General features: G+C 51.7%; 4 protein-coding genes and 1 long non-coding RNA gene across 12 annotated transcripts in view; 2 read left to right on the top strand and 3 right to left on the bottom strand.

Annotated features, from left to right (window-relative positions):
• Positions 1-496: 496 nt before the first annotated feature.
• On the bottom strand, positions 497-6,758 carry LRRC73 (leucine rich repeat containing 73). Its single transcript, XM_062573622.1, has 6 exons — positions 6,480-6,758; positions 6,028-6,188; positions 4,911-5,033; positions 3,549-3,649; positions 2,687-2,876; positions 497-974 (listed from the first exon to the last, which is right to left on the bottom strand). Exons 1-6 carry the CDS (start codon positions 6,749-6,751, stop codon positions 904-906), a joined length of 918 nt encoding a protein of 305 aa, XP_062429606.1. The 5' UTR covers positions 6,752-6,758; the 3' UTR covers positions 497-903.
• Positions 6,759-7,254: 496 nt separating this feature from the next.
• LOC134138417 (uncharacterized) lies at positions 7,255-13,407 on the top strand. 4 transcript variants are annotated; one of them, XR_009957885.1, is made up of 4 exons: positions 7,255-7,611; positions 8,976-10,739; positions 10,838-11,321; positions 12,137-13,407. It is a non-coding gene; the product is annotated as an uncharacterized LOC134138417 (long non-coding RNA). The 4 variants fall into 4 exon arrangements; XR_009957884.1 differs by having other exon boundaries at positions 7,255-7,971; XR_009957886.1 differs by having other exon boundaries at positions 7,255-9,100; positions 10,507-10,739; positions 12,137-13,397.
• YIPF3 (Yip1 domain family member 3) lies at positions 11,492-17,178 on the bottom strand. The gene is made up of 9 exons (XM_062572030.1): positions 17,064-17,178; positions 16,785-16,994; positions 16,605-16,711; positions 15,710-15,755; positions 15,199-15,291; positions 14,708-14,839; positions 14,032-14,145; positions 13,441-13,564; positions 11,492-12,037 (listed from the first exon to the last, which is right to left on the bottom strand). Exons 1-9 carry the CDS (start codon positions 17,142-17,144, stop codon positions 11,916-11,918), a joined length of 1,029 nt encoding a protein of 342 aa, XP_062428014.1. The 5' UTR covers positions 17,145-17,178; the 3' UTR covers positions 11,492-11,915.
• Positions 17,179-17,544: 366 nt separating this feature from the next.
• Positions 17,545-21,219, top strand: POLR1C (RNA polymerase I and III subunit C). Of its 2 annotated transcripts, none has more exons than XM_062572029.1 (9): positions 17,545-17,653; positions 17,748-17,819; positions 18,034-18,141; positions 18,806-18,938; positions 19,071-19,190; positions 19,381-19,533; positions 19,706-19,855; positions 20,450-20,566; positions 20,935-21,219. In XM_062572029.1, exons 1-9 carry the CDS (start codon positions 17,585-17,587, stop codon positions 21,018-21,020), a joined length of 1,008 nt encoding a protein of 335 aa, XP_062428013.1. In that variant the 5' UTR covers positions 17,545-17,584; the 3' UTR covers positions 21,021-21,219. The 2 variants fall into 2 exon arrangements, with proteins under 2 accessions (XP_062428013.1, XP_062428012.1); XM_062572028.1 differs by having other exon boundaries at positions 20,902-21,219.
• A 2,651-nt stretch (positions 21,220-23,870) lies between these two features.
• Positions 23,871-27,108, bottom strand: part of XPO5 (exportin 5) — a 30,412-nt gene continuing 27,174 nt past the window's right edge. For all 4 annotated transcript variants that reach the window (XM_062572022.1, XM_062572023.1, XM_062572024.1 and 1 more), the window contains 4 exons: positions 26,665-26,772; positions 26,349-26,486; positions 26,029-26,193; positions 23,871-25,525 (listed from right to left, as the gene is read on the bottom strand). In XM_062572022.1, coding sequence (XP_062428006.1) covers positions 25,385-25,525; positions 26,029-26,193; positions 26,349-26,486; positions 26,665-26,772 — 552 coding nt within the window. In that variant the 3' untranslated portion in view covers positions 23,871-25,384. The remainder of the gene's footprint in view (positions 25,526-26,028; positions 26,194-26,348; positions 26,487-26,664; positions 26,773-27,108) is intronic.

Raw genomic sequence — 27,108 nt, 5'->3', positions numbered from 1 at the left:
GTGCGTTTGCACGCTGCTTGTCTGCGCGCTGCCCCTACACACTAGGGCATCTGCCTTGCAGAACCAAAAATGCAGCTCAACCGTATCTCAGCGTGGGAGGACAGAGAAACCTCCGTGCTGAGCACCTCGGCCCCCTGCGTGCGTCACTGCAGCCTCGCAAAGCAGATGCAGGGGGCTGCTGGGCGGCACAGCAAGGGGGGGGGTGGGGGGGCCCAGCCTGCCCGTGGTGGCACTCCCCCCTGGCGGTGGGGCCTGGCCCCGCACAGCGCCTTACCGGGTCCCCCTACGCCCCTTGGCTGCACAAGAAAGCACGCCTCCGTAGGTTTTTCCTCCTGCCACTGCCCCCCCCCCCCAGACACCAGTTCTTTCAGCTGCTGGCAGCACATCTGTCCCACTACCATGCTGCCCCAGACAGCAGGGGGAGTGAGCCAGTCTCCTGCAGCTGCAAGCTGTGCCACATCTGTGACCTTTATAAAACTCTCATCATGACAGCAGCACAAGCCCTAGAAGAACATCTGTTATACACATCTGAATAAATACAGCCTGCAGGCCAGGAGGGCACAGCCAAACGCGAGGAAGAGGCAGGGCAGCGTGATCTACACATGCAGCGACCGGACAGTTACAAGCGGCTGACAGGGTGTGTGACAACACAGAGACGCGTGTGGCAAGTCACTCGGACCAGGCTCCCAAACTCCGGCGTGCAGAGCTGAGGGAGGTGTCAACAGGACACAAGATGCATGAGAAGAGTGTCAGGGCAGACCCACCCGCAGCATGGGAGCCCAAGGGGGCCCATGGATATGGGCACACATGTGCGGGGCAACATGAGCTCCCTCGATACGGGTGACACGAGCTCAGGCCACCCGCATGGTGCTCTTCAGGACAGAAGCAGGTAGGGTAGCCCAGCTACATTTCTGTTTCTGCTAAGAGACTGTCACCAAGGCCCGACGTCATCAAGACCATCTGGGAGCTGGAATCTGTGGTGAGAAAGGGAGAAAACTGTGAGCTGTAGAAGAGACTGGCGCTGCACTCCAGACACAGAGGTGAGGATGAGGAATTAGAGCCCAGCAAGGAGGGAAACAGAGGCTGCTGAAAGGATTCAGAGACTGAGTAATGCTCTGTCCATGCAGCACAACAGATTTGGTTTGTGGGGAGTAAGGGGGAAAGTAGTGACAACAGCAAAGGACCACTTCTGTGCCAGAGCTGGGGGATCTGCATTTGTTATCCCTCAGCTGCTTGGGGTTTGTGGCTGTTAAGAGGAACATCCGCACTGAAGGCCCTTCAGACATATGCTCGCAGGTGATAACTGCTTCTGCTGGCCAGGCTGCGCCCTTAGCAAGCTCCGTGCAGCCTTTTCACAACATGCCTTTTCAACTAGAGACAGCACCCAGGAGGGCCTGGCTGGCAGGGTGCAAACATACCAAACCCACACACAGAGTGGTGATGTAGCCTTCCCAGGCATAGGGAACGCAGGTGGCAAATGGCTTATTTCTGTTGTTGTTTCTTTTTTTCCTTCTCCAGAAGCCTGGAAATCCTCACTTTCTATACTGTATGACGGGAAGATTTGTGTAGCCTGCCCTTGCCTGGTGTCAGGAAGGTGAGGGCACCTTTCTGGCTCTGTGACTGCAAGGAGCACCAGCCAGAAACACTGCATCTCTCCCCTCGCCAAGTGAATCAGCTGCAAGGAGGATGGGCATGCATAGCAAATAAGGCACTCAGCAGGGTACCGGTTCCTCTTCTGGAAGATATTAAACAGCAGTGAAATTGTTTTTTTCCCCTGGACATGAGGGAGATCTTTAATGCCCACATGCTTCAGACCCAGATTCCTGCACACTCAAAATTGCCATGTGTGATCTCCTTTTTGGGGATCAGTTTGAGGAACTGGATCCAAAAGTTTGCCAGAGGTGCCAGTGCAGCATTTTCATGGCTTTGATAAATAAGGATCCAAACGTTTTGAAGCCCTGGGAGTGGCTGGGCTTGTCTGTTAGTTTGAAATTAGAATTGGGAGGGAGGAAGGGCAATTAAGGATGCCAGTTAAAGAAAAGAAAAGAAAAGAAAAGAAAAGAAGCAGGATCACTATGCAGCCTTAGCAATATACAATATTGTATATACAAAAAATACAGAACAGACTATTGGTATCTCTGTACTGTACCTTTGTTTCTGTTACAAGCCACTGCATAGACAAACTGTGGCACCTGGCTAACTGCTAGCAAGTTTAGGCCATAGAGAGAATAGCTGATCATACGCAGATTGCCGGGGGATTCTGGAAGCAGTGAGGAATGACAAAAGTTTTGGCTAGGGTATCTTGGCAAAGGCTTGGGAGATCTTTGATGCTTCTACTCTCAATTTTATCTTTATACAAAAATGTTCATTCCTGCAGCATCAGCAAAAAGACTTCTGAGGCACTGTTTCCACTCTTTGCTGCAGCCGCATTGTCCTTGGAGACAATTTCCAAGGACCCCTTGGAAATCCCTTTCCAAGCACCGCTCGGCCCAACGCTATTTAACGTGAAGGTCATGCCTGCAGGCAGTCTGGATTGCAGCTCACAAGGAGAAGGGACAGACCCCATTTGCCAGCCCCACCATGAGACCGGTACTACTAGGAAACACCCGAGGCACCCAGATTACCCAGATACCGTCCATCAGCCCCTGCCCCCAGCCCCATGGCACTGGGGCCCCAGAGCTCTCACTGTTCTGGCAGATCCAGGGGTTCTTCTCCCTGGCTGTGACTTCTCGAGCCTCGGTCTCTTCCTCTTCCTCTCCCTCTCCCTCTGAGAGCAGATCAGAGATCTGCTGCTGCAGCTCAGGACTAATGTTGTTCTCTGCCAGGATAAGCGTCCGCAAGGCTGTGGGGTAATTCTCTACCATGTCCAGCAAGGTCTGGGCAGAAAGAGAGAAAATAAGCAGAACAGAGAGCTAGGCTGATCAGGAAAGGTTTCAAAGCTCTGTTCTACCAGCTCCAGCCCTCCCAGCTCCAGCCCTCCTCTTTTCTCCTCTGCCTTCCTTTGGTTTTGACCTCCCTTCCCCAGGCTTTGTGAGAGCCTGAGGACTTTCCATCTTTCTCTAGGAAGAGCTGAACTAGGATTTCCTCCGGTACCTAAGAAGAGGTCCTATTACTCCTATAGTCTCCTGAAGCATGTCCTACATTCTCTGAGCTAGGTGAGTCTTCTCTTATCACTGGGAGCTGGAGCTCTGAATGGACAGCCTGTGCCGCTAAGCTGTGGCCTCTATCTGTCCACAAAGCCTTAGGTCTGACCCTCAAATCCAACCTCTTACTTCTTCCAAAAAAACTGAACTAGAAATTTCTCCCTGCTGATCCAAGGCAAGGCTGTAACAGCTGTAGGTCAGGAGCTGTGCCCTACTAGCTCCTCTTGTTGCTGAATGTGAGGGACCAGGGGAAAGCAACAGCTCCTCTGGGTGCTGAGAAGAAGGATGGATGTGGATTCTAGGAGGGGAACAGAGGCAAGTATAGGTCCAAGGGCCTCTACAGGTGGCCAGGACCTACATCTTTGAGGCTTTAGTGATGCAGTATGAGTACCAGGCTCTCCTTACCTGGGCTGACTGGTTGGTAAGTCCTGTTCCCTCCAAATCCAGAACTTCAAGTGTTCGACTGGACGCCACAGCAACAGCGAGCATCCCTGCTACCTGGTCTCCTATGGGAGAAGCAAACTGGGGATGTCAGTATTGCTTGTCTTCACTCATATAATATCACATGCCCTCATGGGGCTGTGGCTATGATGGAAACATTCTAAGACTTTCTGCCTTCATACAACCTTTAAGTAAGTCCCAGATACCTTCGGGAAAAAAAGTTGTTGACTTACTTAGAAAAAAAGACAAGGCAAGGGGCATTATTTTCAGGTTATGGGAATATTCGCTGATAACAAGGGGGAACATGAAGGACAACAGGGAAATCGGTTTTATTCTCCAAGGAACTCTGTTCACCCTCAATTCCTTCCTATTCAAGGATGCAAGGGCCTTTAACATCCCCTACTCGGGATCTCAGATGCAGAATAAGGAGCTGACTAGCCTAAGAAAAAGGGGAAGTTGGAGCCTGGCAGAGGACAGTGCTCTAGCTGATGGACTGTCACTCCAGACAGCAGATAGACTTTTGGAGTGGATGCAGAAGTGGTTTCACAGGAGACCAATGCTGGGGAAGAAAAGAGACTCTAGCTGTTGCCCCAGGGCTCCCTGGGGAGTGCTAGGATAAAGTATGACTGCCACACCTCATCTTGGGAAGAAAATAAGGCTGCTGCCAGGTAACACCCGGGGGCTACTGCTGCACAGGAGGAGGTACTTGGTCAGACAGACAGGGCCTAGAGAGACACTCCGTTTCCAGGCCAAAGTAAGGAGGGGAGCACCAGGCCAGTGCTTGGGAGGGCAGAGTGCAGAGGCATGGCCTGGTCTCCTCCTTACCACTTTGCAGCAGAGCTGGAGAAGGAGAGTTAGTTTCTATGGCAACCGCTGCCAGGCTCTCCTCCTCCTCACTGTTCCCTGGAGCAGATGAAGGGGGGAGCACAGAAATGTTGCCAAGCCAACATCGGGCCCCAGAAGCAGGGAAAAGTGGAGGGTCGAAGATGACGACAAACAGAGGCAGTGGAGCAGGCAAGGCAGGCAGGACGCAGCCTTCTTCCTGCATCCGTGCAACGCTCTGCAAAAGGCAGCTGCACACCTCCCAGCCGGGCACGTGGCCACGTCACACACACAGCTCAACAAGGCTGGCCTTCCTTACAGCTGAGAGGGAACTCACTTCTAGGGACCAGAAGTGACCTATGGAAGAAACGGCCTCATCTCACCAGTGAAGATCTGCTGCTCTGCTAGAGCTCATTCCTGGCCACCCACCCAAGCAAACTGGACAAGCCCTATGAGGGCAGGAGTGCAGCTTCCCTGCTCCTCTTTTCTGGCCCCACTGCTTACCCAGGGGGTTGTAGTCCAGGTTCAGCACTCGGAGCTGGGAGCTGTGAGCCACTGCAATGGCCAGACGTCCCCAGCCCTTGCTTGTAACACCTGGGTTGGCGCTCAGCGTTAGCTCTTTAAGGCCTGGAGAAGAGAGAAGCCAAATCATAGCCTAAGGGTCACCAAAGCTGTCAGAGGGGAACTATTTCAGTTAACCAGAACAGTTCTGAGTCTTGTCCCCTTTACTGTGATTGGTTTAAGGGTTTGGTTTTCACTGACAGCCATTATCACTTATCCCACTGACTGTTGCCTTCATTTTTACTCTGTAGCTGTCAGGATTTCTCTACTCTTACAACTCCAGTCTTGCTTACCCTAAACAGCAAATACAATGGAAACAAGTAAAGAATGTGTGAGGTGACTGACTAGGAGGAGGAGGTGACAAGAGGTGATAGGTTAGAGAATAGGAGGTCTAACCTATGATGGGGGACCAGCTGAAATGATAACAGAATCGGTGTCACTGCCTGTATGCCGAGAAGAAGGTGTTGGGAGAGGAGGTGGAAGCACTTTGAATGTCAGAGGAGAGGAACAACCTTACTTCTGTCAGTGCCAGCTCTTGTTTTAATCAGCCCAGTGGCCTCAGACCACTGAAGATCATACTCAGCAAAGATCTAGGCCTTGGCACCCAGGCTATGACCACCTAGCTGCGCACTTAGAGTACACCCACCATCAGAGACAATTCCCAGGCACTGACAGTGAAGTCAAATGCTGAGGTAGCGGCACACCGTACATTTACCTACAGTCAATCAATGCACAAGTGCAAAACAACAAATTAAAAGTCATCCCCTCCTCTAAATTCAAACACTTGCATCATGAACCTGAACTAACCAGTTGGTCCCTGAGCTTCAAACTGTGCCAGCAGGGCAGACTACAAGCAGAAAGCCTACACACGCCTGAGGGAACAGCTCCTCTATTGCTGGGCTTTTCTGCTTTATTTAAGTGGGGGAAAAAAAAATTTTCTCAAACAGAAACTGTTGAGCCTGCCCCCCTCTGGCAGAAGATTTGCTGCTGGGTGCCGAGGGGTCTGCTCCATCCAAAACCTGCAGTGGCTTCTGCACAGCCCTCAGTCCCTGGCACTTACCAGACTTGGCCCCGTCGGGCGGCAGGAGCCCACAGATGAGGTTGATGCCTTCGTCGCCCAGCATGCAGTCCCCCAAATCCAGAGCCACCAGCGAGGGATGGATGGAGAGCGCAGGGTTGAGGAGGGCCAAGCCGGCATCCGTCAGGGGACTCCCGTGGAGGCTGCACGGGGAAAAGGCAGAATTACCGCAGAGCCTTCCCCCTCCCGGCCAGGGGCGAGGAGAAGCAGACCGGGGTGGTGGGGGGGGGTGCAAATCTGAGTGCCAGGCGGGGAAAAAGCCTGTGCTGAGAGGGGCCGCCGGCGGCGCGGGGTGCGGGCAGCCCCCTCCCGGCGCCGGGCCGGGCCGGGCCGGGGCAGCCCCTGCCGGCCCGGGGCGGGCAGCGGGGCCAAGGCCGGCTCCTCCCCGGGAAGGCTGCGGGCGGGGACTGGGCAGCGGCCCCGCGGCGACTCACAACAGCGACTGGACGGAGCGGTTGGTCTTGAGGGCCTCGGCCAGCTGCTTGACGCGGTTGATGTTGGAGACGATGCCCAGGTTGAGGTTGAGCTGAGCCAGGGAGCGGGACTCGGCCACGCCGCGGCAGACGTGCCCGAAGTCGCGCTCGGAGAGGCGGCAGCCGCGCAGCGACAGCAGCCGCACGGAGTTCTCCCGCAGCCCCGCGCAGATGTCGCGCACCTCCGCGCTCGACAGCGTCTCCCCGGAGATCTGGATGGACCCCGGCAGCATCTTCCGACCGCGCCGCGCCGCCCCGGCTGCGGGCGGCGGCGGGCTCGGCCGCGGCGCCCCTGCGCGCCGCCTCAGCGCCCGCCGCGCATCGCGGGGCAGCCGCGCTGCGCACTGCGGGCCGGCGCCGCCGCCGGGGCCAGGGCCGGGCGCCGCCGCCGCTGCCAGGCAGTGGCGGCCCGGCCCCCCGCGGCCCCGGGGGCGTCACCGCGCAGCCTTACCGGGCGCCGCCGGGCCGCCCCGCTCCCCGCCGCGCCGCCCGCCATCAGCTGCGGCGTCCGGCGCGGCCGCGGGTCCCCAGGACCCCCGGCGCGGGGGAGCGCGGCGCCACAACGGGCCCGACCCCCGCGGAGGGAGCAGGGGCCCGGGCCCGGGGCCGGGGCCGCCTCCCGCCATCGCGGCTCCTCCCTGCGGGCGGGGCCGCGGGCGGGGCCGGCAGGGCCGCGCCGCCATCTTGGGCTGCCGCGGCGCTCGAGGACCCCTCGGCGACATCTTGGTGCTGGGGGGCGGCGCGGCGTGAGGCGGTGGCTGTGGGGAGAGGGAGCCCCGAGGGGAGCCCCCCCGGCCGGGCTCCTCGCTGCCGGCCCGAGTGGAGCCCAGGCAGAGCGGCGGGCGATGCTCTGCGGGCGCCCCGCGGCCTGAGGAACAGCAGCCCCTGGACTGCCGGCGGCGACGTTACCGCCTGCGGCCCGCTGAGCCCCAGCTCTCAGCGGCCGCGTCGTTCCTTGCTGGCCGTGCGGGACGCGGCGGGCCTTGGGGGCGCCTTGGGGGCCCTCTCCTGCCGCGTGCCCTGGCAAGCGTGGCGACGAAGGGCGACACCACGTTTGTTGCCACTGCCGGTGTGACCGCTGGCGAAGGGGCAGGTGAGGTGCAGAAATACGGCCCAGGAGCATGACCAGAAGTGGCGGTCGGCTGCTCTTAGGGAAATGGTGCGGCGCAGTCACAGCTCGGTTGCAGGGTTGTAATGAGCAGATGATTGTGGCAACAGCTTTTGGTGAGGGCAGCCTGGAGGCTGAACACCTCCTTTGCTATCTTCTCTGAGAGAAACAGTGGAAGCCAGAAGTCTGTGGTGAAGTGGGAGAGCTACAGAGGGGTGTCCAGTCCAGGCATTGTGACCTGGGGCAGATCTGGAGACAATATGTTACTCAGTGTTATTCTTAAGTGTGCAGTGTTTTCTTCCACAGCTGGCTGGATCCTACAGCAGACTTCAGTGCTGTGCGGAGGTACATGAGCCAGCACAGGACTGAAATAGTATAGTTACACTTACGAAGAGCTTCTGGTAGTTAATCTAACCTCTTAGGAATTTGGGTCAGCTGGAGGTGTTTTAAGAGAAGTGGGGCAGCACATCTAAGAGTTCTGGACCACGATTGGGTTTACAAGAGAAGCAGAGAAAATAGTCAACCTCTGCTGGTTTTTGCTTCCTCAGCAGGGAACAACACTGACTAGAAAACAGCCTAGCAGAACAAGGAAACTGGGGAGATGGGCATTTCTTTAGGCAGCAGGGGCATGCCCGATGCTCATAGTAAGGGAGAGAACTTGGTCATCTCCCTTGCTGAGTGCAAGGAGGCAGCTGGTAAAAGGTGGAAGGATTGGAGAAGTGGTGCAGCCTTGCTTACCTCTGCAGCACAGGGCCTCTGATCCTCTACCCAATTAGAAAGGGGCATAGCTGACCCCCTTTTCCTTCATGGAAACAGATCAGATCTCCTGTACTTGGAGAGAAATGGGAAGCAGGGCCCCTGCGGTTTCAGCTCCACTGAGCTGAAAAAGGAAGCCAGTGATGTGGAAATTAGGCTAAACCACATAAGTAGGCAGCTTTCTGCACGTAACTAATCTGCTAAGGCACAAGCCTGGCTGCTGTGTATAGCAACGCTCTAGTAAATACCAATCCAGTGGGTAACTAAGGGACAAACCCAGGCTCCTCTGCTTTGTTTGTGGGCCAGGGCAGGAGAGAAGAGATGGAAAGTGAGGTGGAAATAGGATCTGGAGGGGGAACATTAAGTCTTCTGCTTGGGAATAGAGGGAGCAGGTCATCTGAGCCAAGGGCTGCACTTCATGTCCTGATATGAGACTAAGGGGGAGCAGCAGATTAGAATCTGGACTCAGATGTCAACTTTAACACTTTGACTGCAGTGTCTAATTTACCATATAGATGTGACCACGCTCTCTTAGTAATCCATTGCTGTTCTCTGGAGATATATACAGATCCCTCTTTCTTTGTCTTGCACAGGGGTGCACATGGGCTTGATACTGTACCTGCAAGCTAAATCACGACCAGACTACAGGCCTGGTAACACGTCTGCATCAGGATATGAACAGCTTCTATCTGCATCCAGCAGTGCAGAACTGGTACAGGTGGTGGTTTTCAAGGAGGGAGCTACCAAACTTGGAGGGCACATCAACTGGTCCAAGTGAGGGATGGGATCCTTTGTATTGCAAGGCTGCAAATGGAAGAGGCTGAATGTCAGAGTGCTGGACAGGGGGATAACCAAGTAAATACCAGCCACTGATCAGCACAGGTGGAGTGCAAAAAGCCACTGATCAGCATAGGCTGAGCACAAAATTGCACTCTGTCTCACCTCACAGCTACCTCCAGGCACTAATTAACCCATGCTTTGTTAAACGTGCTATTTTTAGAGAGGTGCTTGGAGACGAGCCTCTGGGACGTGTCCCACTTCAGTCGACAGCAGCAGCGCTGAAGAATTACTTACAGCATCAGGCTGCTTCTGAAGTCCTAGTGCTGGTATCTCCCTTGTCTGCTGCCTAAAGCAAGAATGCTTTGAGGAGACAAATCCCCTGCCTTGCTTTGTGCCCAGATACATTGGGGAAAACGCACAGGAGCTAATGGTTCAAGGCTGTGGCTCACTAAACCTAATCGGGCTATGCAGAGGGGGATTCATCAGGAGTACTTTGCCAAGAGCTAGGCACTACTGCCTTATCATGTGTAGCTACCCAGCAGGTATGAGGAAGGTAGTTTATCATTTACTGCCTGGGGCACAAGAAAGAACTCTTGTTGACTCTACACTGAAGCCATAAATAGCAAACACATAAATGGAGAAAAAAGGTGGACAAACATCAGCTAGAGTGAGACTAGGTACAGGGAGAAAAGCAAATGGGAGCAGCATACTTGGCTTTCAGCAACCTGAAACATAACAGAGGTGACAAAGTATAACAAGGATGGACTCTAAAAAAAAGGTTGGATTCCCAGATAGTGCAGAGGAGAAAGGGAGGCCATAGCATGTTTTTATATATACACATTTTACTTTCCCCTTTTTAATCTAACAGGGTTATATATTTAGTGCAGCTGAAAAAAGGGGCTTACACAATTCTCATAGAGCTACCCTTCCTCAACAGGAAAGAAGGGGGAATTATTTTAGATTTGCTCTACCATAGCAGGGGGTGTCAGTCAGTTGTCACCCTAGCCAGCCATCTCCAGCCCAGACATGGCACACAACCTGCATGGGGTAGCATGAGGGCTTTGCTCACTGCCATCCCCTGTGCTTTGAGTAAAAACCTGGGTCACAGTTGGATCCCTCTGATTTAGCCAAGTGGCTAAGCACAGGAGGCAAGCACAGCTTTTCTCCAGTGATACCCATAGATTCAGCAGGTGTAATAGTGTGTAATAGTTTGTCCCACAGTGATTTTTGGTCTGAGCAGGAATTATTCTAGCGGCGATTTGTCATTGACTTATTATTAATTGAAGCAGATGACCAGCTTGACTAGAGCAGCTGGCACTGTCTTCCTCTCTTTCTTTGCTCCAGGCTGAATGCTGCTACAGCTGCATCCCCTCCCACCAATATAGGCCAAAGAGTGTGATTCTGATGTGCGCTCTGCCTCATGCTCAGCTCATTTGTGGGAACACCAAGAGAGGGAAGGTCCTTGGCTTTTTCAGTCTGAATGTGAGGAAGAATTCTCAGGGCAGCTTCTCTCCCAAAGTCATCCAGAAGATGACTTTGTATAGATGGTCCAGAAGAAGAGAGAAGCTGAAAACCAGGTAACAGCTAACAGCTTTCCACTTTTGGACCAGTACAAGTTAGAGCAGTGAAGCTCAGGTAAGCCTAGCCTGAGTCACCCCATTTCTCCCCTTTATAGAAGTGCTTTTACTGGGGAAGAATTTGCCAGAGGCTCTCTCTCAAGGCTCAGGAATCCCTTCAAAAAGTAAAGCCTAGTCCCTACCTGAAAAGCCAGAGCACATGACAGACTGTGTACATGGAGGTCTGGAGCAGGTGGATGCTTCTGCTGACCAGAGAAGGAAATGAGGTTAAAACTGCACATCCGGGAGATGAGAGCCAGGTGCATGAGGATGAAGCTTCTGCAACAGAAATAGCCATGGAAGACTGTACACACATACACACTGCCTCTGTGGCAGCCTGCAGTGTTGCAGTCAGAACCGCAGTCCCAGAGAGCGACATAGGCAGAAGAGAGGTAAGAACAAAAGGTGTTGTGGAAGCACGGGGACAGAGATATGCTTCTTATGTACACAGGGAAAGGGCCAGTGAAGAGAGGCTGCAGTTTGAACCAAGTGAAAGGAGAGAGGGATCAGTCATCTGGAGCGTGACAAGAAAGAGATGATACGGTTAAGTATCATGCTGTTTCAAAAAACCGAGCATGCTAAAGTTCACGTGCTTTTTGGCAACTATTGAAAAGCTGTCCAAGAGAGGCCAGATAATGTGGAATATTTGAAGTAGGACAGGATAAAAGTGCAGAGAATTCTGTTTTGAGTCTAGGAACGGACAGACGAACAAAGACCAACACCATTCTCCTTTATGCAAGTAGGCTCAAATATAAGACATCATTCAGCACCAAAATCAATTTAATTCTTCCCTCTTCAGGACAGGAATAGAGCACATAGCCCTGGGGTTATAGGAGCAAGCAGAAAGATGGGTGAAGGGACAAACTGAGCTGGGAAGTCCCAGCTAAGTGTGCAGGTGACAAAATTGCTCTACCCCAAGCAGCCCAGACATGGGCGGGGGAAGAGCCTAATTCTTCTGAGTCACTGAAGTGCTGTCCACTTCACTGCCCAAAACTGCAACACAAAAGAGAAGTCCAGGAAAACAACATAAAATGAAGTCCTATTCCTGCTGTTCTGTCCTCTTCCTAGGAAACAGCAGGTGATACTGCCCTATATAGCTCCAAAAGTAGTGAAGGAAGCAAGTCCAAGTTTGTGAAACTACAGGGTCAATGCCACGGCTTTGGCCGTTGTGTTCAGTATAGCATTGGAAACAACTGGAATGTCTCTGGCAACTCTCTGAAAGGGCAGCATGTTGGGTCCTTCCAGCGTGTCCAGGATACCTGCAGAGAACAGAAAAAAGAGGAGGGTGGCAAGAGTTAGTTCCATACCGATTCAGATACAAATGACAAATGACATTTCTTCTTTTTCTCTCTGGTCAGTGGCTGATCATGGCAGGGCCTGTGATGTTGGAAACATAGAGGGAGAAGACCTCTAACCCCAGGGAATGGACAGACAGCCTTTGGTTTCAGATAAAGCAGTAAACACTTCCGTACAGAGAAGCCCCAGCTTATCTCTGGGGCAGGGAAACTCTTTGTCCTCAAAGGAAGCAGAGATCATGTCACCTTGAGAGTGCCAAATCCAACCCTCTGCCATCTGATCTGAATGCAGACACGGCTGAAGGATGCTGCTCTGCCAAGGCAGCCTGGTAAAATCTCCCCACCTCATCCCAGGACAGACCCTGCTCTCTCTTAGATTCACTGGTTCCTTCCATCCCGAGATGCACGTGCAGACTTGCATAAGGAGCTGCAGCTAGGGATGCAATATGCAATTTGTATTGCTGCAATCTAAACATAGACTAGTTTTGGCAGCAAACGCATGTACTTACGCAAGTGTCTGTCAGATCTTACCAGTTACCCTCTCAAGACTGATAACTGGTCCTGGAGATTGTTTAAGAAAATTGCTTCAAGTATATTCTACCCTATCTCATCTCAATCCAATCATGGTTTGGAATCTTGGCCATGCGAACAGATCCAGGGAAGAACTATGTTTACATTTAAAAGGACTTTTAATGCCATACTGTAATCTCAAATTATTCAGATTTATCTGCATTATCATGAACAGGACTGGCTGCCTAAACTCAAAAGAGGGACTACAGAATGGGAGATTTAGAGATCTGGAAAGTTTCTGGTGATTGATTGAAGATTGTGACTTTTTTTTTGAAGGGATAGTGACTTTTGTTAGGGTAAAACAAAAGATACAAAAAAGGGACCTGAATATGTATAGCCCACTAAATAGCACAGACTGGAGGAGCTGGAGCTTCTGTCCATGTTGTACAACACAAGATAAGAAGAAAGAAGATTTTTCTTATGACACATTGGCTGTGGATTTTCTGATCACAGGAAAAGCAACCTGACTTCAGCAAGATTCAGGAAGGGACTGGACATCTGCATGAAAAACAGTCAGTGCTGTAACACTTCATTTGTGGGGAAGATTAAACCATTTGCCTCACAACTTCTGTCTTAAATCCTAGGACTCGGTGTGCACAGATTACTCAATGTCTATCTGCTGCCCCATTTTGACAGCTTCCTCTAACACAGTTAGTGCTGGCCCCTCCTAGATAGGAAACTGGCATAGGTGGCCCCGGGCTGGATCCAAACTAGATTTTTTTTTGAGAGAGAGAACAAAGAGCAGCTCCTCTTCCCCTAGATCTAACAGTGGCTGCCTTCCTATCTCCCTTTCTTACCTTCTACCACCTTGTGATAAGCAAAGTGCAGGTAGAGGAGGAAAAGCATATGCAGAGCAGCAAGGGTCCCACACAGGATGAGCCGCTGAGTATGTCCCACGGTGCGTGATACCAGCACAGCAACCTAGGAAAGAGGTGGAGATTAGGCACAAGGTAACTGCTAGCTCAGACTTTGGTGTTGCAGTTAGGAGCACACAGGCAGATGGGCCAAGTGGTAACAGCCAATGGAAACACTTTTCAGAGACTCTTTGGCAGTTTACATCACCAAATTCAAACTAATCTGACTTTGTTTCATGTAGGTGAAGCCTGTCCAGCTTTGCCACGAGTTCAGATGTTCAGGCAGGATTCTCCACTGCAGTAGGGGGCTATAAGGGAACAAATCTCCTGCAGCCATTAGAATTGGTGAGGATATTTAGCCAAGTGTCCCTGCCAGACACCAGCAGCCAAACAACCCAGGAGCATCAGGCTGTTCTTCATAGCAGCTGAACTGGCTGCAGTATGAATTACCTGCACCAAGGAAGAGAAAGCAAATGACATTTCCCTTTATTCTCATCCCCAGAGCAGGAGGGCACCAGGCTGCCTGTCCCTTACCATTCGTAGTGTAGACAGTCCACCAACACCTAACCAGAAGATGTAGAAGAGGGAGTGGAAGTGGATATTATAGGTGACGAAGAGGGTGATGCAGTGTCCAAAGAGGCCATAGCCCTGACAAAACAAAAATGCATGTGTTATGAGTGGCAGTCCCAGATGAAGGGCCATTGGTTGTGAGCATGAGTACCCTACTCCTGCAGCATTTCAAGGAGGCAAAGCTTCACTACTTACTCATTCAATGCCTAAGGTCAGCCAGCACACCAAATGTAGAAGCCAGTGTGCTGTGGGAGGAGCTCACACCTAACTTATCCATCTAAAGGATTAACAGGGATGATTCAGATCACAGCAACTTGAGAAACAGAGAAAGTCAGCCTCTGTTTCCAGAGAAATTGGAATCTCCTGTTTTTTTACCACCATGCTCTAAGATCAGGAAGTACAAAGCAGGAGATCTGCATGAAGCAAAAGCCACTTTGTGCTTATCTTCATGTCTGGGATGGGGCAGGTCAGAAGAGCAATTTGGAATTCCATATTATCCCCATGCAGTACGACTGCAGTCATCTGGGACCACTGATTTATGAAGAGACTTCCATGTCTCTGGGAAGACCTCACACACCACCCTTCTGCTGAAGCACCATGCAGTTAACCTGCATCTTAGGGCAGCCCTATTCATACATACCAACAGTGACAGCATCTGCACCATCGTGATTTGGGCATTGCAGAGATATGCCAGGAAATAGATGAAAGAGGAGACGCCCAACCAGTAACCAAAGCATGTGCCAATGGCTGTGCCCATCAGCGTGCCTTCCCTCTGCAAAGACAGTGTCAGGGTGAGGAGAGCACAAAGAGGTGACCGCAGTACCCAAATTTCACCTCAGCGAGCTCCCAGAGCCTTTGCTTGGCATTTCTGAATAGCTGCCCAGCAGCATCCAGGCAACCACATGACTTACTACTCGGCCCTCCCAGCAACAAATCATCAAGTCTTTCTGATGCTTTCTTCCTCCCACTCCTACACTAACAGGCTCTTCCTCAAGTCAGTCTGCTTTTCAGCAAGGTACTATTCAGTCAAGGAAGAGACTTCCTCTCTCTCTCTCTCTCTCATGTCATGTGCATCTTATGGCAGTTCAGATCCCAGTGCAAACCCCAACCTATCACTGAGATTCGCCGTACAATGATGGTGTCTGAAGTCTTCATTCCATGCAAGAGGATGGCCACCAGCGTGAAAACGAGCATGAGGGGCCCATAGAGCTCGCCTGCAATTTTCTACAGAAAGAGACAGACCAGAGAAGGTTTGGTTAGTGCTCCTGAATGCCAGACTCCCCATCCCATGTCACATGAGAAATGCCTTGGATGAAGTTTATCACCTAGCCACCTGCTGATCTGAGAAGTAACAGTAAGGCCACTGCTGACACGAGCCAGGCAAAATAGGTCATGTGATCAGGAGTCAAAGTGGTGTGGAAATGTGCTAGGTGAAATATGGAGATCTAGAACCATACCATCATTACAGACAGCAAGAAGGGGTTTAGAAGCACCGCAGGAAAGAGCTTACCAACAAACATTTTCAGGGAGATGCACACCTAACAAACTTAGGTCCCTACCAACATAGGCTAATTAAAATCTACAAGCTGTCTGTGGGACATTCGCTTGAGCCATGAGTCTGATTCTGCAAAAGGGAACTCACCTGTGGGAAATTAATCATCTTCACGGGAATCATGGACTCTAGCAATCTGCATCACAGGAAAGCACAGAACAATGTCAAAAGCAGGGAAAACAACAAGAAGGTTAAGGAGATGCTTCAAAAGTAAAAGATCCCATACACCAGTCACCAGTGTTTTCCTGGTGTGCTTCGCAGGCCTTGGTAGACACAGACTCCTTCTAAAGGGTCACAAAAGGTAGCTAAAGAAAACAATCTTACTGTCAACAAATTAACTTCGCCAGAAGGGGGTTAACAAAAATGTGCAGAGAACCACTAAGGGATGAGGGGATCACTGCCAGAACAACAATCCTTATTTTTTTGATCCAGCCAATTCCTTGACCTGAGGCTGGATGAAAAGATGCACATTGATGATAATAAAGCCTCTTCTTTCCTGATAGTGGGCTATCCAAGCCTCCTCACAAATCAGTCCTAGATAAAAACCATGCTTTAAATATATAACCAAACTCTATCTCAGTCCTGGCTCCTTAGGCCTTGGAAAGTTTTAGAAAGCCTCATTCTCTCTGGTCAGATAAGCTGCTCCTTGAGAGGACACAAAACGTTGCCTTTCTGAACACCCGCTGTGTGGCAGGTCCAACAGAAGCCATGTAGTGGGGCTGGGCAGTGGAACGCTGAAGATGCCCCAAAGCACCTGTTTCAGCTGGAGAAGCTCTGCTGGGTCACAAGAGACGCTGCTGCCAGCCCACGGAGGGAACCTCCTTAAGGATGGCGGGGGGGAGAACCCCAGCGCGTTACCCTGCACCTAGCGCAGCCCGAGCTGCGTGCCTTGGGGGCAGCCGCTGGCTGGCGAGGAGCCGCCGGGCCCCCCCTCCGTGACCCCGGGCGCTCCTGGCGCTGATGGCCAGGCCTCGGCCCTGCCCACCTGGTGCGCACTTGGACAGGCTCCACGTCGAAGTAGGGCCGGAGGATGTCGATGTTGGCGTAGAGGCTGAAGGCCTTCGAGGCTTGTCTCTTCCCCACTTGCCACATCTGCGGAGAGAAGGGAGCGTGCAGCGGCTGGGCCGGGCCGGGCGGCGGCGGGCCGGGCGGGAGCCGCGCTCACCTGGTCAGCGACCTGACGACCGAGCTGCCCCCGCAGCCCCTTCATGCCCAGGAACTCCCCGTCCTCCTCCTCGGCGGCCCCCGCCTCGCCCTCCGCCTCCTCCTCCTCCTCCTCCTCCTTCATGCGCTGGTGCATCTCCCCCATGTCCTCGAAGCTGGAGCCCGACGTGTCGTCCATGTTCTCCATGTCGATCACGGCGGAGCCACCGCCCTGCGCGGGAGGCAGAGGCGTCAGGGCCCGGCCTGGCCCGGCCCGCCGCCCGGCCCGGCCCGGCCCCACCTGCATGTTGTCCTCGAAGCCGCCCCACTCCGCTGCGCCGCTCCTGCCGCCGCCCGGCGCTGCCGCCCCCGGCGCCGCCATCGCGGCCCACGCCCGACGCTGGCGGCTCCGCGGCGAGCCGGGCCGGGAGGACCCGGATGTGACAGGTTCCCCCCCCCCCCCCCCCCCCCGCCGCTCCGGCGGACGTGGAGGCTCCGCCCGCGCTCTCGCGAGACCGCGGGCTGCCGCCGCCATCTTGGGAGTGGCAGAGGAAAGGGGAAGGGCGCAGCGGAGGGGAGCTGAAAGACGTCGAGGGGGCTGGCGCAGCACACGGGAGCCCAGGCCATGCTGCCGCGGTGCCCCGGGCCGCCTGCGGCAAGGGAGGGTGGAACGCCCGTACGCGGGACGCCACACTTAGGCGGGGCTAAGTCCGCCAGCCTCGCCGCCGGGGGCATGGCGGCCCGTCACGTGACAGAGGGAGCCTATCCGCTCCGCCCCTCCCGGCCTGGCCCGGCCGCGCACGCGCTCTGGTAGCGCCGGCTATGGCGGCCAAGCGGAGCACCGAGGAGATGCGGGACCGCGTGGTGCTGGGCGAGTTCGGGGTCCGCAACGTGAGTTGGGGCGACGCGGGGCTGCCGGGTGCCCGCCTCGCTCCCGGCGCCGCCGCCGCCCTCACGGGCGCTCTGCCTCTCTTCCTCCTCGCAGGTCCACACGACGGACTTCCCCGGCAACTACCCCGGCTACGACGATGCCTGGGATCAGCTGCGGTTCGAGGAGGTGAGCGCGGCCCGCAGGCCGGGGGCGGCCGTTGGGGGGGGCGGTTACGGCTCCAGGCGGCGCGTGCGGGCCGTTGGGGGGTTGGGGGGCGGTTACGGCTCCGGGCGGCGCGTGGGGGCCGTTGGGGGTTGGGGGGCGGTTACGGCTCCGGGCGGCGCGTGGGGTCCGTTGGGGGGACAAGCCCGTGGGGTGATGCCCCTCGTGGCCCGTGCAGGGGTTCCGCGTGGACGTGATCCGCGAGGAGGACGACATGCTGGAGTTCGACATGGTGGGCATCGACGCGGCCATCGCCAACGCCTTCCGCCGCATCCTGCTGGCTGAGGTACCGCCGCCGGGAGGGGGGGCGAGGCCTGATGCCTCAGCGCAGGGGGGGCCTTGGGGCTGTGAGGGTGTCCTCTTTGCATCTGCGGTGGCACTGGTAGCCTGCTAGAGGGTGCCTGCTGCAGCGTTTCTGCCCCAGGGCGTGCGGGATAGGTCTCTGCACAGAAAGCTGTGAGAGCCTGGAAATGGGGCCCTAGGTGCAGAGCAGTCTGTACGATGGGGGTATGTGTGCGTCCCCTGCGTTATTTTAGTCCATGGGAACATCATCTCTTTTTTAGAAGAGAAGTGAAAATTCTTTTTAGCTGTGTGTCGCAGGCCTGGAGAGGGCTAGGGCCTTAATGGTGTGAGCAGTTGTAACTGTTAAGGATACTGAGTAACGTTCTGCTGGTAGTGTGTGTGGATTGGTCTGCCCTTTACCTTTCTCACTTTCTTTCTTTTTTTTTTCTTTTTTTTTTCTTTAAAAAAGTAATTATGGGGATAGAGGGAGAACTTGTTTACATTTGTATTGGGTAGCCCAATTTGATAGAAATACCAGTGACAAAAGTATGCAGAACAATTATTTGTGAGAGAAGAGAAGTAAAAATAAATGTTCTAGATGGATACTGTTTTCATTTGTAGTTGGACTGTCATCTTGTACTGACTTGATCTGCCCTGCTCTCCTTGAGGTACCAACAATGGCTGTAGAGAAAGTGTTTGTGTACAACAACACGTCCATTGTGCAGGATGAGATTCTGGCTCATCGCTTGGGCCTTATCCCTATCCGAGCTGACCCTCGACTCTTCGAGTACAGAAACCAAGGTGAGAGTCTTAGGATCTCCCTTGGATCAAATAGTAATACTGAAAATTGCCCGCAAAGTAAGAACCAGGGGGTCAGGTAAAGTGAGCAGAAATGTGATTCTGTACAGACTTATGCTATTCTCCCTTTTCCAGGAGATGAAGAAGGGACAGAAATTGATACACTGCAGTTCCAGCTGAAAATAAAATGCAGCCGAAACCCCCAGGCAGCAAAGGAGTCATCTGACCCCAATGAACTGTACTTCAATCACAAAGGTAAGATCTTTCCCTGTCTTAAAATAGGTTCTGTTTTTGTCTTAGGAGACAGGAGTTGGTCCATTCTCTCAGTCCTGTGAGCAGAGAGCACTGATTCGCTTATTCTGCTAAACTTTTTAGCAGCTCCAGTCCTGTAGCAGTCTGCTTTCTGAGGCAGCAGCTGGCTGATGCTTGTGGCTCCTCTTCACAGTGTACAGTAAACACATGACATGGGTGCCCTTGGGAAATCAGACAGACCTCTTCCCAGATGCTGACTTCCGACCTGTTCATGATGACATCCTTATCGCACAGTTGCGACCTGGCCAGGAAATAGATGTGCTTATGCACTGTGTCAAGGGTATAGGTGAGTCATGGGCCCTGTGGGTTAGGGGAAAAGGTGTGTGAGCGCTTGGACTAGGGCACGGATACGTGGAGGGGGGAGGTGGAGGGCTGGCTTTCCTCTTTGACCTTCAGGCCCTAGCATCATTATGCTGCTGTTTCGCGAGGCCTGTCCTTACCCTTTCCTCTTTGCGCAGGTAAAGATCATGCCAAGTTTTCTCCTGTGGCCACAGCTAGTTATCGGCTGCTTCCTGACATTACTCTCCTGCAGCCTATTGAGGATGAGGCAGCTGAGTTGTTGCAGAAGTGCTTTTCCCCTGGAGTCATTGAGATCCAGAACATCAAGGGTACTTTATTCACTGTGCTCTAAAGTGCCTTGTTCCTTACAAGTCTTAGCAGAGATTAACTAGAGACTAGACCCGAACCTTGTAGAGACAGAACCACGTTGTGATGTTGTCTTGCTGATCAGCAACTGTTTGTGCTATTCTGAGCCTGGTTTTATGGATGAGTGGCTGTCACATGCTAACGCATTTGCTGATGACCTGGGATCTCCCTGAAATGCTAAGGTATCGTGTGTCTGTCTGCAGAGCCCTGTGGCTGCTTACTGCAGCTTCCAAGTACTGCTCGGTTGTGTGTAAGATGGGGTAGTGAGCTTGGTCTTCCCTGGAGTTGAGTGTGGGTATGACTTGTATGTACCCCTGGGCAGGATACAAGCTTTGTGTTGGGATTGGAACTGCCCATTTCTGTCATGTTAGAATGTCTTACTGGGGATGTGCTAATTCTTTTATATATATAAAAGAAGAATGCCACATATGTGTATATATGTGGCTTCACTGCCTTAGCTGGTGGGCGAGTGCTTGTTTGGGGTGCTGTCTGGTCATGGGAAGTGCTTGTCCCTATTTGCTGCTGGTGCCCATCTTGTTTTGTCTTTTTTGCTTTAGGAAAAAAAGTGGCAAGAGTAGCAAATGCACGACTGGACACATTCAGCAGGGAGGTTTTCCGTCACGAGGGTTTGAAAAACCTTGTGCGCCTGGCAAGAGTGCGAAATCATTACATCTGTAAGTGACCTGTTTTCCTCAGAGCAGAGAGCCTCTCTGTTGCATGCACAGCATAAGCAGAGACGTGGCCAGCATTGCTCTCTGGTCTCTGTCCTCCTTCCCCAGTCATTAGCATTGGTACATTCATATGGTGGTAGGTGATTACTGAGACTGTGGTTTGGTGGTGTTTTGGGATTGAAGGTGTTTTGCTGGCTAACACTGTAACCTCTCCTCTCCTGGCTGTGAAGATTTAGGTTGACAGGAGTGCAATGCAAGGAAAGGTTCAGGGGCAGAAAGGCTGCAGCCAGGTGTAGGCTGAAGCTGGATAGTGGCTGTGCTGACTTGTGTCTCTGCAGTTTCAGTGGAGTCTACGGGTATCTTACCTCCAGATGTGCTGGTGAGTGAAGCCATCAAGATACTAATGGGAAAGTGTCAGCGCTTCCTGAATGAGTTGGACTCTGTGCCTATGGAGTGACCAGGCTGTTGCTGAGAAGCACATCTCTTCACTGCTGGTTTGGGCTTCCTGCACCTGCCTGCAGGGGTGGCTCTTTCTCTGTAGGCAAGAGGTCTGAGATGGGTTGGTTAGATTCCCAATACCATCTCTTTTTATTTGTTTACTGTTTGTAATGAGCCTTGTTGAGCAGATGCCCTAAATAAAGCCTTTTTTTCTTTTACAGTCACGTGCCTCCGTACTGTTAACAGTTTTAAGACCCTAATATACAGAGAAGGAAGTGCCAGCAGGCCTAAAGATGAGTGATAGTGTATGCTACCCAAAATAAATCCTATTTGAAGAGGGCTGCTATGGCAGTAAAGCACATAGCAGCAGGTCAGTGAGATGTTAACACAGTCCTGCCCTAGTACTGACTTGCTAGCAGAGGCTGTCGCAAACCAGCTCTGTTAATTAATTGATGTGGTAGATGAAAGGCTGCACTGTTACATAGTATTGAGCCTCTCTGTGTAGTGGCAAAGTGGAGCTTAAAAAATATCCTCTGTAAGGGCTGTTTCCTGTTACTTATCTCAAGGTGAGGCATTTCCTTTTTGGTGTTAGCCAGGTTTGACTACGCTGTTTTCCCTTTCAGTGTGTGAACTTGAAGGGGAGTTAAGAGTTTCCTGGGGAAACAGTGGCAGAGTAGGTGGGAGCTAAAGGTCTAGCCCCAGCAAGGGAGGCCTGGGAGAACTTGCAAGCCAGTCTCTGTGTGAGCACGCTTAATCTGCACTAGGTATTTTTTGCTTGTGAAGATCTCTGTGGAATTCCTGTTCCTTGACAGCAGAATTTGACAACATAGTGGCTTTGAGTACTGGTCTGTTTCAATGTCTTCAGTTAAGGCTTATTTAACTGTTAGAACTGGGTGGAGCAAATCATGCTTTCTGTTTTACTGGTGTGTGTGTGTGTGTGTATATATATATATATATATATATATATATATATATATGTATGTATGTATACATACACACAGACATACTGTAAGTATGTCAACAGTGTAAGTATTAGGCTGGATGTGCTATAGGAAATGTGTGCCTTCAGGGCAAAGTCAGTGACGATTTGAAAATGGAATAGAAACGGTGTTGACCTTAGGCAGCATTCTGGCCACAATCATCCCAGGCCTGTCCCATGCTCTTGCACTGTGTTGCAGACCCATGTTCTGCTGTCAAGAGTTTCTTAAGACAGCTCTAACTAGTTGCTGGGAAACTGGCTGCTTCGCTGTCAGGGTTATTCTGGGAGGCCCAGATGTGCTTGCTAGCTCTCGCAGCTCTTGTTTCTTTCAGTTGTCTCACAGGAGCCTTTGCTGCAGAACCTACCCCTGCAGGCTCTAAGTCTTCTGCTTACAATTATAAGAGAGTGCTGGGAGTCAAATAGCTAGGCCGAAGTTCTGTAGTCTCTACCTTCTGCTTTAAAGCTTCTAACAGCCAAGGTGTCTCCCTAGTGCTTTCGCTTGCTTAAAACTGAGACAGTCCAGCTCTACAGTACTTGTCTAATGTGTATGAGGAGTCATAGTGCCAGCATAGGCACACAAAACATCTTTCAGGTTTGGTTAGTTCGTAATCAACTTCATTCATCTTTTACCACTCCTTTTCAAAAGTAATCTATAGCTGGATTTTTTTCAGTTTAAACAAGCTGAAGCAGCTTCCCAGTTGAGCTGGATTACAGGCCTCAGAAGGCCTCAGAAGAAGGTTTTGTAGCAGGAACTAATAGTGAAGTTGTACAAGCTCACCTCTCGGAGGGCTTCTGCTCTAGCTGCAATGAAGGACTTTCTTGCAAGCCTCAGGACGAAACAAATACTATTCCAGATTACTGAAATGATAAGCTGAGAGAATTAAGGCTGAATAGCTGAAGTGCAGTACCATTGCTAGCCATTGCTCAGCAATAGCTAAGGTGGTGCTCGGAGGCTACATTAGCAGTACATGCAGCTTTCTGTTGCTAGGGGCTTGAAAATATCCTGGAATAATGGAAGAAAGCGCTGAAGACCTTTAATTATATAGACTTTGTTGTTTAGTATGTATTAATGGAGTTCAGGAAAGAATGTGCTACTGTTTAATGGTTATTAGCAGGTGTGGGAACGTCTTTCATGTTAGAGGAGTTTAGAAAGCCTCCAAACAGGGAGAACAAAAACTGTGTGAAAACAGCAGATTCTTCAAACAGAAAACAAAACTTGGGACAACTGCAGACCCATTGCTTGTGAAATAATGATGTGGCAATGAATTAAAGAAGCATCCTGGAGGCTAAGCCATCCTCTTCGCCCTACTGCAGATAAGCCTCGCCACAGTGGAGAAGGAAGAGGAGAAAACTTGCTTCAGTACATCCAGAACTGTAAGAGACAGTATGTCAGTCTAGTAATTAACTTCTTGTGCTGTCCTTAACCACTATGATGGATGCTGCCAGCTCCTACTTTGTCACACCTGAGGCATCTTAAACCTTTTATTAAGGTGTCCTTACAAGCCCCTGCATCCAGTGTAAGGCAGTGATACCAGAACTTGCCTTTCCTTCCCTTTGCAAGGCATGCTTGCTATGTCAAAGCATCATTCTTTGCGAACGTGTACTCCTCAAGCTTTGAACCCAGCAACTTTGGTAGAATTAAACCAGCTGACTGATCAACTAAAGCTTTTAAATGCATCTTTTTCCTTGCCTTCTAGTTTAATTAGCTGGTCTAGGAGGGTGCATCCCTATCCTGATTATCAACATGTGACAATTCCTCTTTTACACTGATGACTAGCAAGGGTGCCTCCCCTCTAGCAGATGAGATACAGTGTGCTGGATGACCCTTAGGAAGACTTCAGCTTTTGTTGAAGCACATAGAAGAATAAAATAAAATCATGACACCATGCGTATGAAACTGGAATAGCTTTACTGACATTCAGAGGTGTAATGCAAGCAGTTCAGAGACAGCTTCAGATTTAAACGTTCCTACAAAAAAGGTTCTAAAAACCATTTTAAAAAAACCCCTTGTGTCTAGCATGAAGTCACAGAATGTTAAAAATACCACAACACAATAAATACACCCAGCCTTTGCTAGAGCCAGGAGCCACGTTAGCTCAGAGTTTTTAAAAAATTGAGGCCAGGAGGAAAGTGGAGAGTGCTGGTGGAACAGCACAGGCAGGAGGGTGAGTAGATTTCCCCAGGCCTGCTCTTCCTTTCAGGCCCCTCCACCCTCTCCTAAGCCAAGCTTTTCTGTCCAGTCCACACACTGTCTTTGTCCCCCTCATGATTTATTACTTTCTCTGTCTCCTAGATGGCAAAACTGCCAGCTAGGTCTGGACAGACTGTCCCAGCTCCTGTACTACCGTGCTACTGTTATCATAGATTAAATGAACCATTTATCACATAATAACCAGCTTTGCAGCCTGGAGTGGTTTGCTAGATTCCCACCGCCTCCAAAACCAAGTTTCTGGCCAGGCTTCTCCCCTCCATAAACTGCATTATAAAACCCTACTACCTCCTGCCGTGCCACACAATCTTCTGACAAGTACCATACTGGGTAAAAACAGAGGCCACTGTCACCTCCACAGCAACAGGGTAGGCTGACCCCTTTTTGGTTTGCAGGTACTTCAGCTATTGGTCCAGATCTTGTGTACCTGCACTGTCATGTTCTAGTCTACAACGCATGGTTTAAAAAAAAAAAAAAAGAAGAAGAAGAATTCTTGTCCTGCTCCTGAGAAAAGCTGGCACAAAGCAAAAGCCTTCTGTTTGGCTCTGGTAGAACAGGACGTATGAACGTATGTGCTGACAGTGCCTGCCTCCTTTTGGAGAGCAGCTGCACCTTAAGAAGACTGAATTCAAGGGAGAGCCTAGAGCACTCCAAGGCTTGCTGGCACGCGGCCCTCAGCCAAGGGCTCTCAGAGTCCAGGAAGGGAACAGATTCTTCAGAAGACAAGTCCACTAGAGACTATGGGCATGAGGGGAGTGTCTGATGTGTTCCCTGCAAAGCCTTGTTACTACCACCCAGAGTAAGATTAGGGCAGCCCCTTTTCAGATAGGGCACTATTCTGCCTTTTGCATTACTCCTAAATGCCAAGGGATGAAGAGATGGAATTAGAAACACCCAAGGCTAGAGAATGATCAGGTTTTACCTAACGGAGCCTGTAGGCTTAGCTTCCACTTGGCAGAGAAGCAGAAGTCTAGAGTGGTTAATACTCACAGGGGAGGGGAAGGAATCAGAAAAGCTTAACAGACTGGATCAAATGCCACCCCAGGCCCCATCCCCATGTAGGGAAACAGGACAGGACCTATAAGGGGCTTTACTCAGGTGAATGCTTGTGGAGATGACAGGGAGAACCTAATGTGCTTACTATGAGGAGACACAAAGTTAAGGTAGGGGAGGAGATGGTTGCAGTGTCCCTGGCTTAGGGCTCGAAGAGTGCAGTGAGGCCCTCTCCATCCTCATTCTCTAGCACGTCTGTCTCCAGTGACGGCTTCACCTTTTTGAAGAGAGATGGGAGGTTCCGGATGTGAACCTCCTTGCGGAACTGCTCCCCAAGGGGCTTCTGCAGAGGACAGACAGGCAGGCTTTAGTCACCGCGGCCTTCACAGGCCCATTCAGAAATGACAACCTACTTGCATCTCAGAGGCAGGCTCCAGTTTTTGAGCAATCCCTAGATCCACGCCTCCTGCTTGGGTTTTCGGGAATCTCAGACTTGGTCTTCCCGAAGTGCCAGGACATCTATGGTAACCACTAATGCAGACTCTTAACACCTCAGACTCCAACCTCACCAGCTTCACTAAAGCCTTGCAACTGTCCAGCAGCTTTGTTCAAACACTTGAACACCCTGTCCCCCATAAGTACTCACTGCCTCTCAGAGTAAAGTTGTTGCTGGAGGAGCTGCTCTCTCTGTGTTACCATCCCCACCCTTGCTCCAGGCTAAGACGCAATACAAATCCTGAGAATATGCTAAAGTGGCCTCCTGGTTAAAAGGGACATGCTGGGTAGAGGCAGGTAGGCTGTTTTTCCAGTCACTTCTGGTTCATTTTGCTCTAGGATATCACCTACCCCAATGCAGCCTGTGATGAGCCGCTTGAAATGATCCTTCCGGCGCTTATCTGCCACTTTCTGCAATGTTGGGTTGAGAAGTTTTGACTCAAACTGCTCCAAAGATTCCCTCTGGATGTCTGGGATCTGCTCCATCACTGCCTTCAGCTCAGCATAGCGAGGACGCTGCAGGGAGAAGGATGGTCAACGCTAAAGGAGCCATCCCACCCTCTTAAGAGGGCCATTAGCTCTTCTGCTTCCTAGACCCAGGCTGGCACAGGACTAGTTTTCTGCCACTCCTCAGTCAACCTGGCACCCTGACAAAGAGCACAGTTTCTCACCAAGGCCTCGTAGATTTGGAAAGCCAAGTGGACAAGAGCTGCCATGCAGCCATCATGCTGCCCATGTGTCTGTAAGCCCTTCAGCACACTCGTGAAGAACCAGGACACAGCATCAGGTAGTAGGTTTCCTGGGAGCACCTGCGGAATAGGTACTGTCAGCACAGAAGCAGGATACTGATACATGACTGCCTTTCTCCAGCAATTTACTTTTCCCAAGACGACGGTGCTCAGGGATGAAGCATCCACACCTCTCGCTGCATTCAGAGTTTCCTCTCCCAACTGTGCCAAAACTAGCCCCCTCTTTCCCCAAAGGTACCTGTTTGAGCAGCGGCCAGCAAAGCTGTGTGGTGGTTCTTTGGCACGACAGGGTGTCCTTCCAGGAGAGGGATGTGTAGGCAGTGATTAACAGAGCAGTGCAAACATCCTGAAAAGGAGTCGCAGGTAAACCAGTCAGAAAAACTGTTTCCCACTTTGAGGATTCATGTCTGAAGGGAGCCAAGAGACAGCCCAAGGAAGCTGAAGGACCTCCACAGTGGTACAATCTGAGAAGCCTGCTTGCTGCTGCTGCTCCAGCAGGTGTTCAAAGGCACTCAGGTGTGCACAACTGCAACACTGAGGAACCAACTGCAGGCAAACCTGCTCCCTGAATCCCTCCTGGGAAGGCCCCAGAGCACCCTCAGTGCCCACCAGCTGCTCAAGTCATTGCCAAAGCTTCTGAGGCATTTGCAGAAAAGGAGGAGTACAGAGGTATCTGGGTAAA

This window comes from Rhea pennata, chromosome 3 (genome assembly GCF_028389875.1).
Source record: "Rhea pennata isolate bPtePen1 chromosome 3, bPtePen1.pri, whole genome shotgun sequence".
Lineage (NCBI taxonomy): Eukaryota > Metazoa > Chordata > Aves > Rheiformes > Rheidae > Rhea > Rhea pennata.
Note: the sequence above shows the minus strand (reverse complement) of the source record. Positions and strands in the feature narration are given on the sequence as shown.